Here is a 13,432-nt window from a genome sequence, read left to right as displayed (position 1 = left end):
TGTTACCATCTCGGATTTGAAGTATTTGTTCAGATGCTGGTACCCCATTTCCTGCCAACCACATATGAGTGTACACATACAGAGAGGAGAGAGAAGGGGGGGGCAGTCCAGAAAAGCACAGCCTTGAGCTTCCCAGGGCTTTGTGTCTGCTGCAGGCCAGGCATATCATGTCCTGAATGAATGAGAAGGATGAAGCAGGAGTCAGAGCACGCACATCAATCATAGTGCTGCTTCTAAGTTGTGCTTTAATCTCTGCAGTCAGCTACAATGCAGTGAGACAGGAGAATAAACCTTCATTAACACCAGAAAATAAGCTGAATGTTTATACTGACTCAGCCTAACTGCTTACGCCCTTAAATTGTTTGAATGTAATTAAAGCTAGTTTATCTTCAGTGTAAAAACTTGGAGGTATAAACAAATGCCAGGTATAAATTATTAATATACACTTCCAAACATGCACAGTACATTTTAAACAAATGGTCTTATTTTATCTTTTAATGTTAAGCATAATCCACATCTCAATCTTGGATAAAAATTCACAATATATAAACCCATGGAAAGTTCTATACACAAATACAAGTTATAGAAATCTTGTTTCAAATATAAATACATAAATGGTCATAAATCACACAGGTGACAACAGCTTGCTTACTTTTTCTATTGTGATTTAAAAAAATAGAAAAATATTCAATGCACATTCAACTGCTATAACAATGGACATGACCTTGTGCCTTTAAACTATACCTTGTGAAGGATAAGACATCACATGAGGCATTTTTGGAAAGGAAATCATAAGACTATAGAGACTACCATATAAATATTCCCGTTATAATATGGTAACAAAAATAGTTATCTACTGAGTTTTTGGGAAGTAGTGGCAGAGAGGAAGTGGCGGTTACTGATAGTTTAGAACGCTTGAAGAACTCGTGTGAAGGTAGCTAAGAATGTGTATGCTTTAAAATTCCCTATGACAAGCCGAGCACGGACCTGGCCTGAAAGACTCTTAAGGCAACCAAGACTGAGTGCATCTGGCCCTCGAAACACAAATTCTCGCCTCCCCTCAACATGCCATCTCAACACACCAACCTGACTTTGTGCATTGGTGTGGAGGGGAGAAGAAGAAAAAATGGTCATTGTGTACAAAAGATGACTCAGTGCAAATCAGAAAGAACTCTTTGTAAAGTTTCAAAACGCCTTATTGCCCATGAGCAACAAAGATTTCCTCAACAGGATCTCTCCAAAACAGCAACTGTAGAAAGGCAAACACTTGAGACATTCTCAAATGAGGTTCCTCATCCCATCCTACTCTCCACGCTCCCTGCCTTTTGAGGGGTTGCACAGGGTTCCATTAAGAACAACAGGAATGATCCTTACAAAGTATACTTTCAAACCCTAAAAAAAATATATTATCTTTAAAACAGCAGATCCAAGGTGACCAGGCAGAGCTGAGTTTCTTCTATGGCTTTTAAATTACTGAGGCATCCCGTGATAATCACATGTGACACAATGGCTTTCCTGTGAAAGTGACCTGCCTGCCCTAGTGTCCATGACAGTAAGGGGGAAGGAGTGGGGAGCAACTGAGGGGTTGCGGAGAGGCAACAGTCCAGGTGCCATGAGCCTCTGGACATAAATAGAAGACCAAATGCATGCTCAAAATGGAGGGATCCAAGGAATGGAAGCTCCCCTTGGAAGACAGAGGGATTCCCCAGTTTAATCAAGAGGTCAGCAGCAAGACACTGGGACAATTTGCACCAAGGTGGGCAGTGCAGATGGCAAGGAGCAGGAAGAAGGAAGTTAGGAATGTCGGCCCAGGAAAGAGGAAGGGTGGCTGCCACCACCCCACCTTGTTACAGTCAAGGGAGAAGGGTCTGAATGTTAGGATGAATGACACCAGTGGAATTTTCCAGCTTTTCTATGGAAAATTCCATAGAAAAGGAATATTTTTCCGTCTCTCCATTTACAGACACTATATAAAGCTGACCTCGCTCTTGTTCCCAAGGCTACATAATTATCTTGGCACAGAAAATAGAAGGAAGATTTCACAGCAACCTGGCCGTGAGGCATTTTGTGTACATGTTATACAGGTGTCAGGAAATGACTCCAATCCTATGGCAGGTCAAGCAGGATCTGTTCTCTGAGTGCTGGAGACACAGCTTTAATTGCATCATCTTTTAGACTGGGAAAGAAAGAAGAACCAGCTCTCTTCCCGGGAGCCTGGGCTTTCTCCTCCACAGTACTGGACTAACACCGTGACACCAGTCCAGGAACAGCTGTCCCACCCTCTGGCATGCCTCTTTCACACAGTCCCTGAGGAGACAGGTCACACATCCCCTAGGTCCACAAACTCGTCTTCTCGTTTGGCCAAGTCATCTTCACCTCCCAGAGCTTTCCAGCCACTGGTGGGTAAGACAGGCTTAGAGGAATGTCGCTGGAGCATTGCAAAAGGGAACAAAGAGGACAGGCGGGCAGAGTTCCTGAGCAGACACGGTGCCTGTGTGTGCGCCTCCTGTCTGTGGTGCTTGGCGTCGATTTTTTCCTGTAAGCTCTGTACTTCCTCCATCATCTCCAACAGTTTGCTCATAGTGGCCACTCTGCCACCACCCAGGATTTGGGCTTCTGGAATCCAACGTAAGTAGCGCTGGGCCCACACCTTGATTTCTGGCCCCTCGATGTGAGGCAGTAACAAGCCGTGGTAGTCTGTGGGCTTACTATGCCAGTTGTCATAGAACTCTCGAGAGTTGTCCTGGAACTCGTCAGAAGAGTTAATAAGCTTACTAATTCTCTTGCCTAAAAGGTTTTTGATTAAATGATCTGTTTCTTCTCTGAAAAATCCTCTTTTGGGAGATGACTTCGACTGGGTGAGTGGCAAAGAAAGCTGTCGCTGATGCTTTGAAAGAGAACACAAAAGGGGAGAATACCTGGTTAACAGGTGAGGTGACAGTAATAATGATGATAATAGTTATTTTTATAATAATTAATAATGATAATAAAGAGCATCATCATTCTGCTTCAAGCCGTGTCAAGAGACATCAGATCTGCCATTTCATGTGCATCCATTAAAATGCTGTAGTACATCGATAGAAAGGACTTCCTGTTCCTGGTGACCCTGGTGTATTATCAACAATGAAAGAAACCAGGCACACATGGGGCTGCACAGAAAGGCATGCTGGGACAGACTAGTCCTTCTGGTAGGAGGGTTATCAATGGAACAGAGTACCTCAGAGAAACTGGTTTGGCACAGTTAATGATTTACCTCAGTCTCGGGGGCTTTTTGAGACAGTCTTTTACTTATATAGCTGGAACCCGCTGTGTAGACCAGGCTGGCCTGAAACACTGGGCTCCTCCTGCTTCTGCCTTCCAATCACTGGCATTACAGGTATGTGCTGCCACTGTTAGCACATCAGTTAAAAGGAAAGAAATGTTTCTTTTCTGAGAATGTAAGAGCTCTTAACTGCAGTAATAGTCTGAACATCTTCAAGGTATAGTACTGACCCATAGGCAGTGGGAGCAGAGGCAATGGCTAAGAGGAACAGGCTAACTTGGCCAGACATTCTTGTTTGGCAGGCTGCACAGAATAGGAAACACGAGAGCATTTAAGTTTTGTTCCTGCTTTTAAGCTTTCTCAGTAGCCGAAGCAAGGCACACCGTGAGAAGGTAATGAAGATAGGTCAGAGGTTGTGGGTTTCATAGATTCCCAAAGGAAAAGGTCCAAATGTGAGGAGAAGCTGTTTCCTGTCAACTGTTCTGCTCTTAATGTGTTCAAGCAAAGGAGGACCAGAGAGCCATAAACAGTGGCTGACTCCTGGAATCCCATGCTAGGAGACTGAGACAGGAGACTGCCAGGAGCTTAGTGCTAGCTTGAATTACATAATGAATTTCATGTCAGCCTGAGCAATAGTGTGAGACCTTACCAAAAAGTAAGACTAGAGTAAAAATATTATCTTCAGACTAGTACTCCAATTTTCAAATATATTTCTACTAGTATAAAAATTTTACAAAGGAAATATTTCCTCATTATGGAATAAGTAGTAACAATAAAAAATGCACACACATAGGCAGTTATCCACAACAGCACAACTCAGAGATGACCAGAAGCTTTGACTCTCCATCCAGATATAGATGGATGAAAGAGGCCAAAGATGAAAACCAAGCATCATTGGCCTCTCTTCTTCATAATGACCAAGGAGAGTCAGGCAGGAATGTGGGACCAAACAAATAAAAACCAAAAACCAAAACAAAGAGCCAAGGGAATCTAACTGTCTCCAAATGTTGCTAAGTGTTGAAGCCTCTGCTCCCATGTGTCCTCTCAGCATGGTACCCCAGCTGGTACCTTGTGACCACGTCCCTTGTCGCTCACCTCCAGTCCTGCTTCACTTACACAACCTCAATCCTCCCGCCCCTTGGCTTACATCATCTGCCACAGTCTATAAAAAGAGACAGCAAGGACAGCAGACAAGGGGTGCTTAGCTGTCTCTGTGGCTTCATGCCCCACAGGTACCTGGCAGCTCTGAGACTCTAGTGCAGGCTGCCACCAGGGGGCATGGCACACCAAAGAAAAGCTCATCCCTGGCTGACTTGGGCTGACACTGCAGAAAAGGGAAGCATTTGCTTTGGGCCTGAGGACAGCTAGAAGGGCAACATGGCAGATGGAAGTGCTCAGAAGCTGACTTGGTCTCCAAGTGCTGGCCTTGGCTCACTTGAGCCCAGCTTCCTTAGACTAGAACCCTGTCCCATGCCTAGGGCCCCTGAGGATCAGGCAGGTAGGAAGGACAGTGGTGGGAAAGATGTTGACATGCATGGACTTGGATTTTCCATCACTGTCAGAGACATTCCAGGCCCGGTGACAAAGCTGTTTTAACTGTATGTCAGTTAAGTGAATTTCAGAGTATGATCATTAGTAAAATCAGGGAAAAAAATCTAAAAGAAAAGTAGACTTGCTGTTTGTGGTTTAGGATACAGGCTGGCAAACTCTAGTTCATGAGCCAAAACTGGGATGACACTTATGTAAAACACTGGAACACAGCTGTGGCCACTGTATAACATTCAGGACCACTGTTTTTGCCACAACAGTAGAATAGGCAGAGCTGGGACATAGTACAGACCTTGACATAAAGCTTGTCACTCTCAGTTGATAGGTTTCTAAGTAAACTCTTTGTTCAGTGTTTAACAGCACTGACTTCCAGTGGATACAGGTTTGATTCCCAGCACCCACAGAGGTTCATAACTGACTAGAAATCCAATTTCAGGGGATCCAGGGCTCTTTTTTCTGGGCTCTGTGGGTACCAGGCACACATGTAGTACACAGATATATATCAAATAAAACACACAAACTCATAAAATAGCTGTTGTTCTTGTTTTTCGATATAGAGTTTCTCTGAGTAGCTTTGTAGACCAGGCTGGCCTCGAACTCACAGAAATCTGCCGGCCTCTGCTTCCCAAGTGCTAGGGTGCCCAACGAATAGTGTTTTTAAAAAGAAAAAGAAAAGTCTTGCTATGAAATATACAAACTGGTATATGAGGAGTAAAACCTCCACAATCAATGTTCCCTTCACTCTACCAGCCACACAGAGAGGGTAAGAGACATAATTCCATGCAGCACAACCAGGACAATAGCAGCCTCGGTGGCATGTCTCATCAGAGCAAAGGCAGATTAGCTGAAGGCATCACTAATGAGACCCATTAACCCAAGTGCCACAAATCCCAACTGCACACTGTGTTGGAGGTCACACCAACAGAGAGATCCATAAAGATCCATAAAGTAGCCTTTGTCCTCACATGCATGGGATGGAGGAGCCAATGCGGGGGGAGGGTAAGACATGCATATCTTACTTTGAAACGTGATCCTTTCCTCTGGCCTTTGTCCAGTTTTGGCTTTTCCACATAGAGAGGGTTTCTAAGCAATGTCTGTGCTTTGGGTTCAAACTGTACTGACCAATCCCACACGGTGAGCAGAGTCAAAGGCTTGCTTTGTGTATCCAGGCTTTCCCTACCCTGCCAAAACAAGCACAGGTCACCACGGTTTCCAGGGACGGCTGGAAAGCAAACATACATTTTCAGAAAGAGGCTCCAGGAACAGTGCTCTGCTGGGACCACGCATGAATGCACACAGGCTTCATTTCTTAAGGCAGAAGCTCTTGGTGGGGAGGGTGACAAGGGTCCTTATTTTCAGTGCCCTATGGAGGCTACATGGCTGGGCACAATCTTGTGAGTTAACCCCTACTTTCCCAATTTGACATCTGAAGAAACTGAGGAAAACAAGTGAAGTGACTGAGGGTATGAAGCTGGCAAGCTGCAGGGCTGAACCCAGGGCTGTGCGCCTAAGATGCCAGGTTCCATTGTTTCCTTTTCCTCGTGCAACTTGGCACTCTGCCAATTTGAAGTCAGTCCCAAGGCAAGAGAGGCCTAGATGAAGTCATGGAGAGTAACAGAGACACTTTCCACCTGGGGCACAGGCTGAGCACAGCCAGAAGGGCTTTTAGGTGTAAAACCAAAGCCTGGCAACTCTGTTACTTTGGTGTCCATTCTTATCCCAGAGTTAACTCTAGGTATTAAGGTAATGAAGAGGAGCTTAAATATTTACTCTACATAACCTTGGGCTAGATGATTATTGTGTTTCAGACTCCTCAGGGATAACAATATATAACTAGTGTGCTACAAGGATTAAATACTGCCCCAAGTAGGAACAGCTAGCAATCACTTGAAATAATGTCTGATGCTTAAGCAATGTTGAATACATGTCACTTTTAGGGCCCACTCTTAATGCATCAAGTTTGGAAGATGTAACTTTTTTGGCATAGGGGTCTCTAAAAGGGACTCTTACCACGTTAGTATCTTTTTGATGAGGCGAATTGAAGAAGAAGGTGCTGAAAATAGGTATGTATAAGCTATCTGACAGAACAGTCAGGAAAGTCTCTGTGAACTCAAATGCTGGAGGGTGCTGGTGCACAAGCTGCCAGACACAGTCTAAGAAAAGCAGGAACACTGGGACCTATGTGGAGACAAAGCACACATTATTTAGGAAGTCTAGGCCTAGCATGAGCTGCCCTGAGCTCATTGACAGCCATTAGAAGTTTCTGAGCCCTGCCTCTCTGGGAAACAACAGATAACCCTTTCCAAGTAACAATTATTCTCAGGGGAGACCACTCGCCGTGGGTTAGCAGTACCTACTTGTCAAAGACAAGTATCTAAAACCTCATAATGGATGTGCACTAACATAACAGCTTTGGTGATAGCAACACTGTAGTGGGATATTCACTTTGTCTCCTTCTGTGGCACTGACCACGCCCATTGGGGGTGGCGCCAGGGGCGGAAGTGACCTGTGGAAGGAGGTCTGAGGAGGAGCAGGGAACGCTCTCTGGCTGGCTGGTGGGTCTCAGAGATGAGATGGAATGCTGAGTTTGAAGCCAATGTAGACAACATAACCAAAACTCCGTACCCAAACAATGCAGCAATGACATCAAACAGAAAAGGCTGTGACTCAGAGCACACCTCTCCCAGCACTGCAAAGGCTCCAGCAAAGCATGGCACCAGCACAAAGAAAATTTACTGTTAAGTATGTTTTCTGTAGCACATTTATACACCACACATCACTAACTACAACAGAGTTTAATTTAGCAAGATTTGAAGGATTCTTTCTTCCTATTTTGTAAATAAGTGTTACAAAACCAGTGTTTCTCCTAGTATGAAATGCATATATAGCCTTACTCTTCACCAGTTACAAAACTTTGAACATGCTTATTGATATCCTTAGCCCTTGGAAGGATTTCCATTTTGTTCAGAGCATTCAAGTCATCTGAGCTGAGCTGACCAGTTTCCTGATATCTGTCAAGTATGGACTTGACAAGGCTACATCTGAGGACAGTGACCAGGAAAGAGGCAGTCTCTCTCCCCAGACTGCAACAATCTGCAGTGAGGACACTCACTTCCTCTTTGTCACTCTGTCGGAGATGGTTGCAGCGATCCAAGAAGGAGTGGCAACCCATGACCCACTCCTTTTGGATGAGGCTCTGGAACCCAGTCCTGGTTCGACAGTGGGGGTCCATCATCACTTGCACCAGTGAGGACAGGAGGCAGCAGAGGTCAGATGCGTTCTCTTCTAGAAGGGTCCAGCAGCAGCATCAAAGAGAAAGACAGAGTGTTACAACGAGGCAGTGTTCTCATCCACACACTTAAAAGCAGGGTTCCCAGCACCTAGGTCTGCTGTTACTTTCTATAGACAACAGCCAACTTGGGAGAGACAAACCACTTCTGGCTTGTTAGGACAGGCTCAACTCACAGTAGCGCTGAGCAGGGATCTGCTTACTGAACAAACACAACACTGAAAAATCCACACATGGCATCCACAGGTGCCTTAAGAGAGGAGCAACACTCATGCACTGATGGCCTGTCTGCCTGTGGATGAAGTCTACTTCCCTTTCCTGGAGAGATAGCTTGAGTCACCGTTCACTGCTCTAGACTCAGCCTATTCACCTCAGGCCCTTCTCCCCTTTCTTCACAGACTGCTCAGTCACAAGGCTCTTTCCTGTTCTGTCTGAGGAACACAGAGGCGCCTGCTTCTCCTTGCCAAGCCTACAGGAGGAATTCTCCTTGGTACTCTTCCATGTGCCTGCCCACTTGGAGTGCACTTTATTCAGCCCACAAGGCCAAAGTCCTTTCACAGACTTAACACTGCTAACTTAGAGCAAAGGCAAACACACAGCCACAGCCATGCTTTCTTAGAGTTTGAAGATAGTAAAGTCAGTTCTACATTTCCCACAGCTTCCTCTCTATTCCCCTTCCAAAAGGGTGCAATTCATATGCTTTTATAAACTGTCCTGAAGGAAGATGGTGATTGTATCGTTAGGGTTAGAGAACTAGAGGGACATTCATGGTGCGAGCACTCTGTCTTCCTATGCCCTAGAACTACAATGTACTACTAAAGCTCAGGTTCACACTCAATTACAGCAAACACACAGAACTACATGGAATTAATAGAGAGATTTGTGGATGGATGTATGCCTGTGAGTGTGCACCTGTGTGCAGGTACATGCAGAGGCCAGCCTGGAGGACAATTCTGGGTGTTATTCCAGATACTGGTGAAGCTAAAGCAGGAGGATCACTTAAGCCCAGGAATTTGAAGCCAGCCTGGTTAGTGCAATGAGACTTCATCTCCTGAAAACAACTGAGATAAGAGCTACCGAGCTGGTGACACTTTGGCTCCTATCTAAGCACTCACAGTACTCTCTGCTGCAGGTAGTTTACAGGGTCCTGCAGCACAGCAAATAGCTCACTGAGGAGAGGAAAGCCACAGCCCAGCACTTCATCTCCCAAGGCAAAGCACAAGGCTGCCTGCATACAGGCAAGAAAAGCAGATCTCCTGTATAAAAGGGCATCTCAAAGACTGCTGGGTAAAGACACCAAACAATTTCTTCTTGGGCTGTGAGTGGGCCTGCCAAGTTCCAAGAGAAAGGATTTTGTTTTAAACTGTAACAGTGAAAATTGGGGCAAAGGATTACAAGCCAAGGAAAAAGAAGAGGGAGAAGAAGAAACAAATATACTCCATAAGTTACATATACGAAAGTTACTATACGAAAGTTACTCTTAGCCTGGTGGTGGCACACACCTTTAATCCCAGCACTTGGGAGGCAGAGGCAGGTGGATGAGTTTGAAGCCAGCCTGGTCTACAAAGCAAGTTCCAGGACAACCAGAGCTGTTACACAGAGAAACCCTGTCGCAAAAACCAAAATGACAGGGAAAAAAAAAAAAAAAAGCTGACTTATTGAAGGAAACCACCCCAACTACCCATGTGCTTTCTTACCCAAGAGGAGGACATTCATGCTCTGAGCTTCCAGGCATTCTGTAATCTCTATTGCTTTCTTTAGGCAGCGTCTAAACATGGGAGATATGAAAACAGAGCGTTAGCTTTTGAGCTTTGTGCTATAGACAACAAGTTTATAGGCAGTTTGAATTGTTCTTCAGTTCTCTATTCATGTTAAAAGGCTGGAAAAGGAAACAATCAAGGAAATAATCACTATCTACTCATTATGGATATACCAGAGTACACATCACACACACACACTAATTACAGGGATAGAAGAAGTATCTTAGATATCTACACCTCCACATGCACTGCAGCATTATTGATGCTAATCAAAACATGGAAGCAACCTAAGAGTTTACTGACAAATAGAGAATAAATTTATGTGTGCACATATGTGCATGTTGGAATATTATTTAGCTGTGTAAATAAAGGACACTGTATCATTGCAGCAATATGGAAAAGTCCCAGCTGAGGTGAACCCGGGCTACAAAGAGACCCTATCTTAAAAAAAAAAAAAAAAAAAAAAAAAAGAGGGTAAAAGAATGTAAGAGAGAGCTGCATCAAGGTGGGTGAAACAGTGTTTCCTTGGTGTGGCACGGGGTGGGCTAGTCTCTTGCACTGGTTTGTATCTGCCTTTGCTGTGTCCTTTAGTTAATGGCAACACAGCTGTGGGTTAGAAAAGGTAATATAATTCTCTGAGATTCAATTCTAAACCAAAATGATGCATTGACATTATTAACAGTGATTTTTCTTTAAAAAAAAAAAAAAAAAGTAAATAATAGGTACAAACAAGATACACATAAAGTTCAGTTCAGGATAATTTGCAGTTGGAGGTCAATGTGTCATCATCGTTCCCCCCACCCACCAACAGGCTAGCACTACTGCCTCAGTTGGCTTTGAACAGTCACAGCTTTTCTTGTAGTCTCAGAATGTCTGGCTTATAGAGTGCACTTCTTTGTTAAGCGGTGAGTGTTACACAATTCTTATCAAATGTACAAAGAAATGATAAAGAGAAAACATAAAAGGCAGCCCAACTCAGAGGGTGGTAGTGACACACACCTTTAATCCTAGCACTCAGATCTCGAGTTGAAAGACAACCAGGGCCACAGAGAGAAACCATGGGGGTGGAGGGAGAGAACCTCGTGCAGCCCAACCCTGAACCAAACATATGATCTCAGAATAATTAACTGTGACAGGCTAGGTATTTGCCAATTCCTCTACTATTCAGAATTAGAAAACTGTACAATTCATGTGCAAAACAATGGGTTGAAATACCTGATTATATCAAGCCAGCTGCTGCTTTCTAACAGAGAAAACCACTTTATATCTGTGTCCCAAAATTCCGTACTGTTATCTAAAAACAGGAAAAAAACCAGGAGACTTCAGGTTATTGACCACGGCCACGCCTCCCACACCACACCCACGAGCCCCCAGGCTGTACAGCTCAGGGTTCCAAGTGAATGAAATAAAATACAATTGTCAGTCCTGAGTTAAACAGTAAAATCATCTACTTCAAATCTACCTTACAACATGTATCACGTTTTGGTTAAAGGTATACAGTGGTGTTTCTTTTTCCTTTCTGTGTCAGTCATATTTAGCACAATACCAGCAGTTAGTATATGCAATGAAAATTCAATGTCAGCTGAACAAACCCTAAAATAGAGAGTATGCTTAGCTTAGGAGTCAAAGTTAGGAAAAGCTATCTCTAAACAAGACAAACCCAGAGAAAAGGCTGGTTTAAGAATGTGAAGAATTCAGTTAGGCATGGTGGTGCACACCTTTAGTCCCAGCACTCCAGAGGCAGAGGCAGTTTGAGGCCAGCCTGGTCTACAGAGCAAGTTCCTGAACAGCCAGAGCTACACAGGGCTACAGACAGAAACCCTGTGCTTCAGAAAACCCAAAATCAACAGATCAACGTGTGTGACTAAGTCAGTCATGTTTTCAATTGTCACTAATAGGATGGGAGGGAACACAAATGTAGCAAGGGGAGGGTGGGAGCTGGAGAGGTTGGAATGTGTTTGCATATCTTATTAACAAAACTGTTTTGCACTGGAAGAAATTGTACATGCCCAATGAAGGGAGAAAAGTCCACCAGGGAAAACCAACAAATCATTCACATTAGAAATGATTATGGAGGTCAGTGGCTCAAAACCTTTGAAAGGAGCTAAAATGTTCACTACAGAGGCTGGCATGCTGTGGGGAGAGGGGCAGGAGATGGCTATGTGACCACTAAAACAGAGGCCACACTGAGAGCCTAGAGTGCTGGGCAGGAGTCTCAGTGGCAGCTGAAACCCTGGACTTCTGCCATAGCCTGACACTGCTTGTCAATGATCTGGGCTCAGAGCGAGCCGCTGCACACCACCATTGGCTTTCTCCACGTGACAAAAGATCTCACTTGTTCTTACCTATCAGAAACAGCTGCTTAAATTTACAGTATGCATTCTGGATTTCCTGCAGGGTCAGGAAGTTGCTTGATAAGTCTTCAGTTTTAACAATTTCATAGGGTGGCCTGTGGATGGTCTTGTAAATTCTAGGTGTCAAAAAGTAACACGAGATTAGAAGAGCAAACATAAATGTGAATAGTTTGTTTGTCCTGAGCACTTGCCACAAGCCACCATCTGTGTTAAGAGCCCTGTAGCTATCACCTCACTTAATCCTCACTCATAGGGCCAGTGGATGTTGAAATGGAGGTCATGTTTAAGTCAAAGCAATTTAATGACATAACCTACTCCTTTTGTTTATTTTTGAGGGGCTGGGGAGATAGCCCAGTGGTTAAGAGCACTAGCTGATCTTCTGCAGCAGCTAGGTTTGCCCACAGAGGCTCACAGTCTTCTAGAATTTCAGTTCCAGGGAATAGGCACACGTGCTTCCCAGGCAAAATACCCACATACATAAAGTTAATTAATTAAATTTAAAATTATCTTGAGAAACTTCTACCCCATATATAATAGAATAACAGTACAGTGATATACCCTATTGACTTAGATTTGAAAGCTGTTAACATTACAGCCATGATGCCAGTCCCCTACCCCCTGCCCAATACTTCTGTGAATCTCTGAAAACAGTGATCTTGATCTTCCTAGTGAGTATTATTACTGGTATTCCTCCAACACAAAGCTACTGTGCTAGGTAAGCAGAATGGACACACAGGAAGAACTATCCTACCACCTGCCTCTTAAAGAACAACGGCTAAATGGAGCACAAGAAAGCACAGTGTGAGTACTGACCCGTCCAAGAAGTTCTTCTGGATCTGCAGAGCGCCATCATCTTGCTCTTTGGGCAGTGCTGACATTTTCAAAAGGGCGCTTCCATTGTGGCAGGACCAACACCAGATCTACAGAAAGGAAAAGAAAAGTGTTTGTCAGATGCAGATGGAGGAAACTTAGTCAAGATTGGATGACAGTATCCAAGAAATAAATTGCTCCTAATCATTTTAACTGCTTATACGGAGCAAAAATGGCGGGCCTTTGGGGATATATAGCTATAACTTATTTTTCAGTTGGGACAGATAAAATGATAATCTTTAATCAGAACTGTCACATCTCCTCTGAGGAACAAATAGACAACTTATTACTACTCTTTATTTCAGAGTAAACCAATACAAGCAACTTAGCAAAGTGGCAAGGATTGGAA

General features: G+C 44.0%; 1 protein-coding gene across 2 annotated transcripts in view; it reads right to left on the bottom strand.

Moving 5' to 3' along the window:
* Positions 1–228: 228 nt before the first annotated feature.
* Mtmr12 (myotubularin related protein 12) overlaps positions 229–13,432 on the bottom strand; it is a 65,931-nt gene continuing 52,727 nt past the window's right edge. For both annotated transcript variants that reach the window (XM_051182568.1, XM_051182569.1), the window contains exons 9-16: positions 13,027–13,133; positions 12,205–12,329; positions 11,075–11,153; positions 9,797–9,867; positions 7,923–8,095; positions 6,821–6,988; positions 5,830–5,991; positions 229–2,887 (exon numbers count right to left, since the gene is read on the bottom strand). In XM_051182568.1, the coding sequence (XP_051038525.1) occupies positions 2,321–2,887; positions 5,830–5,991; positions 6,821–6,988; positions 7,923–8,095; positions 9,797–9,867; positions 11,075–11,153; positions 12,205–12,329; positions 13,027–13,133 (1,452 nt within the window). In that variant the 3' untranslated portion in view covers positions 229–2,320. The remainder of the gene's footprint in view (positions 2,888–5,829; positions 5,992–6,820; positions 6,989–7,922; positions 8,096–9,796; positions 9,868–11,074; positions 11,154–12,204; positions 12,330–13,026; positions 13,134–13,432) is intronic.

Source organism: Phodopus roborovskii, unplaced genomic scaffold (assembly GCF_943737965.1).
Source record: "Phodopus roborovskii unplaced genomic scaffold, PHOROB, whole genome shotgun sequence".
Taxonomy (NCBI): Eukaryota; Metazoa; Chordata; class Mammalia; order Rodentia; family Cricetidae; genus Phodopus; species Phodopus roborovskii.
Note: the sequence above shows the minus strand (reverse complement) of the source record. Positions and strands in the feature narration are given on the sequence as shown.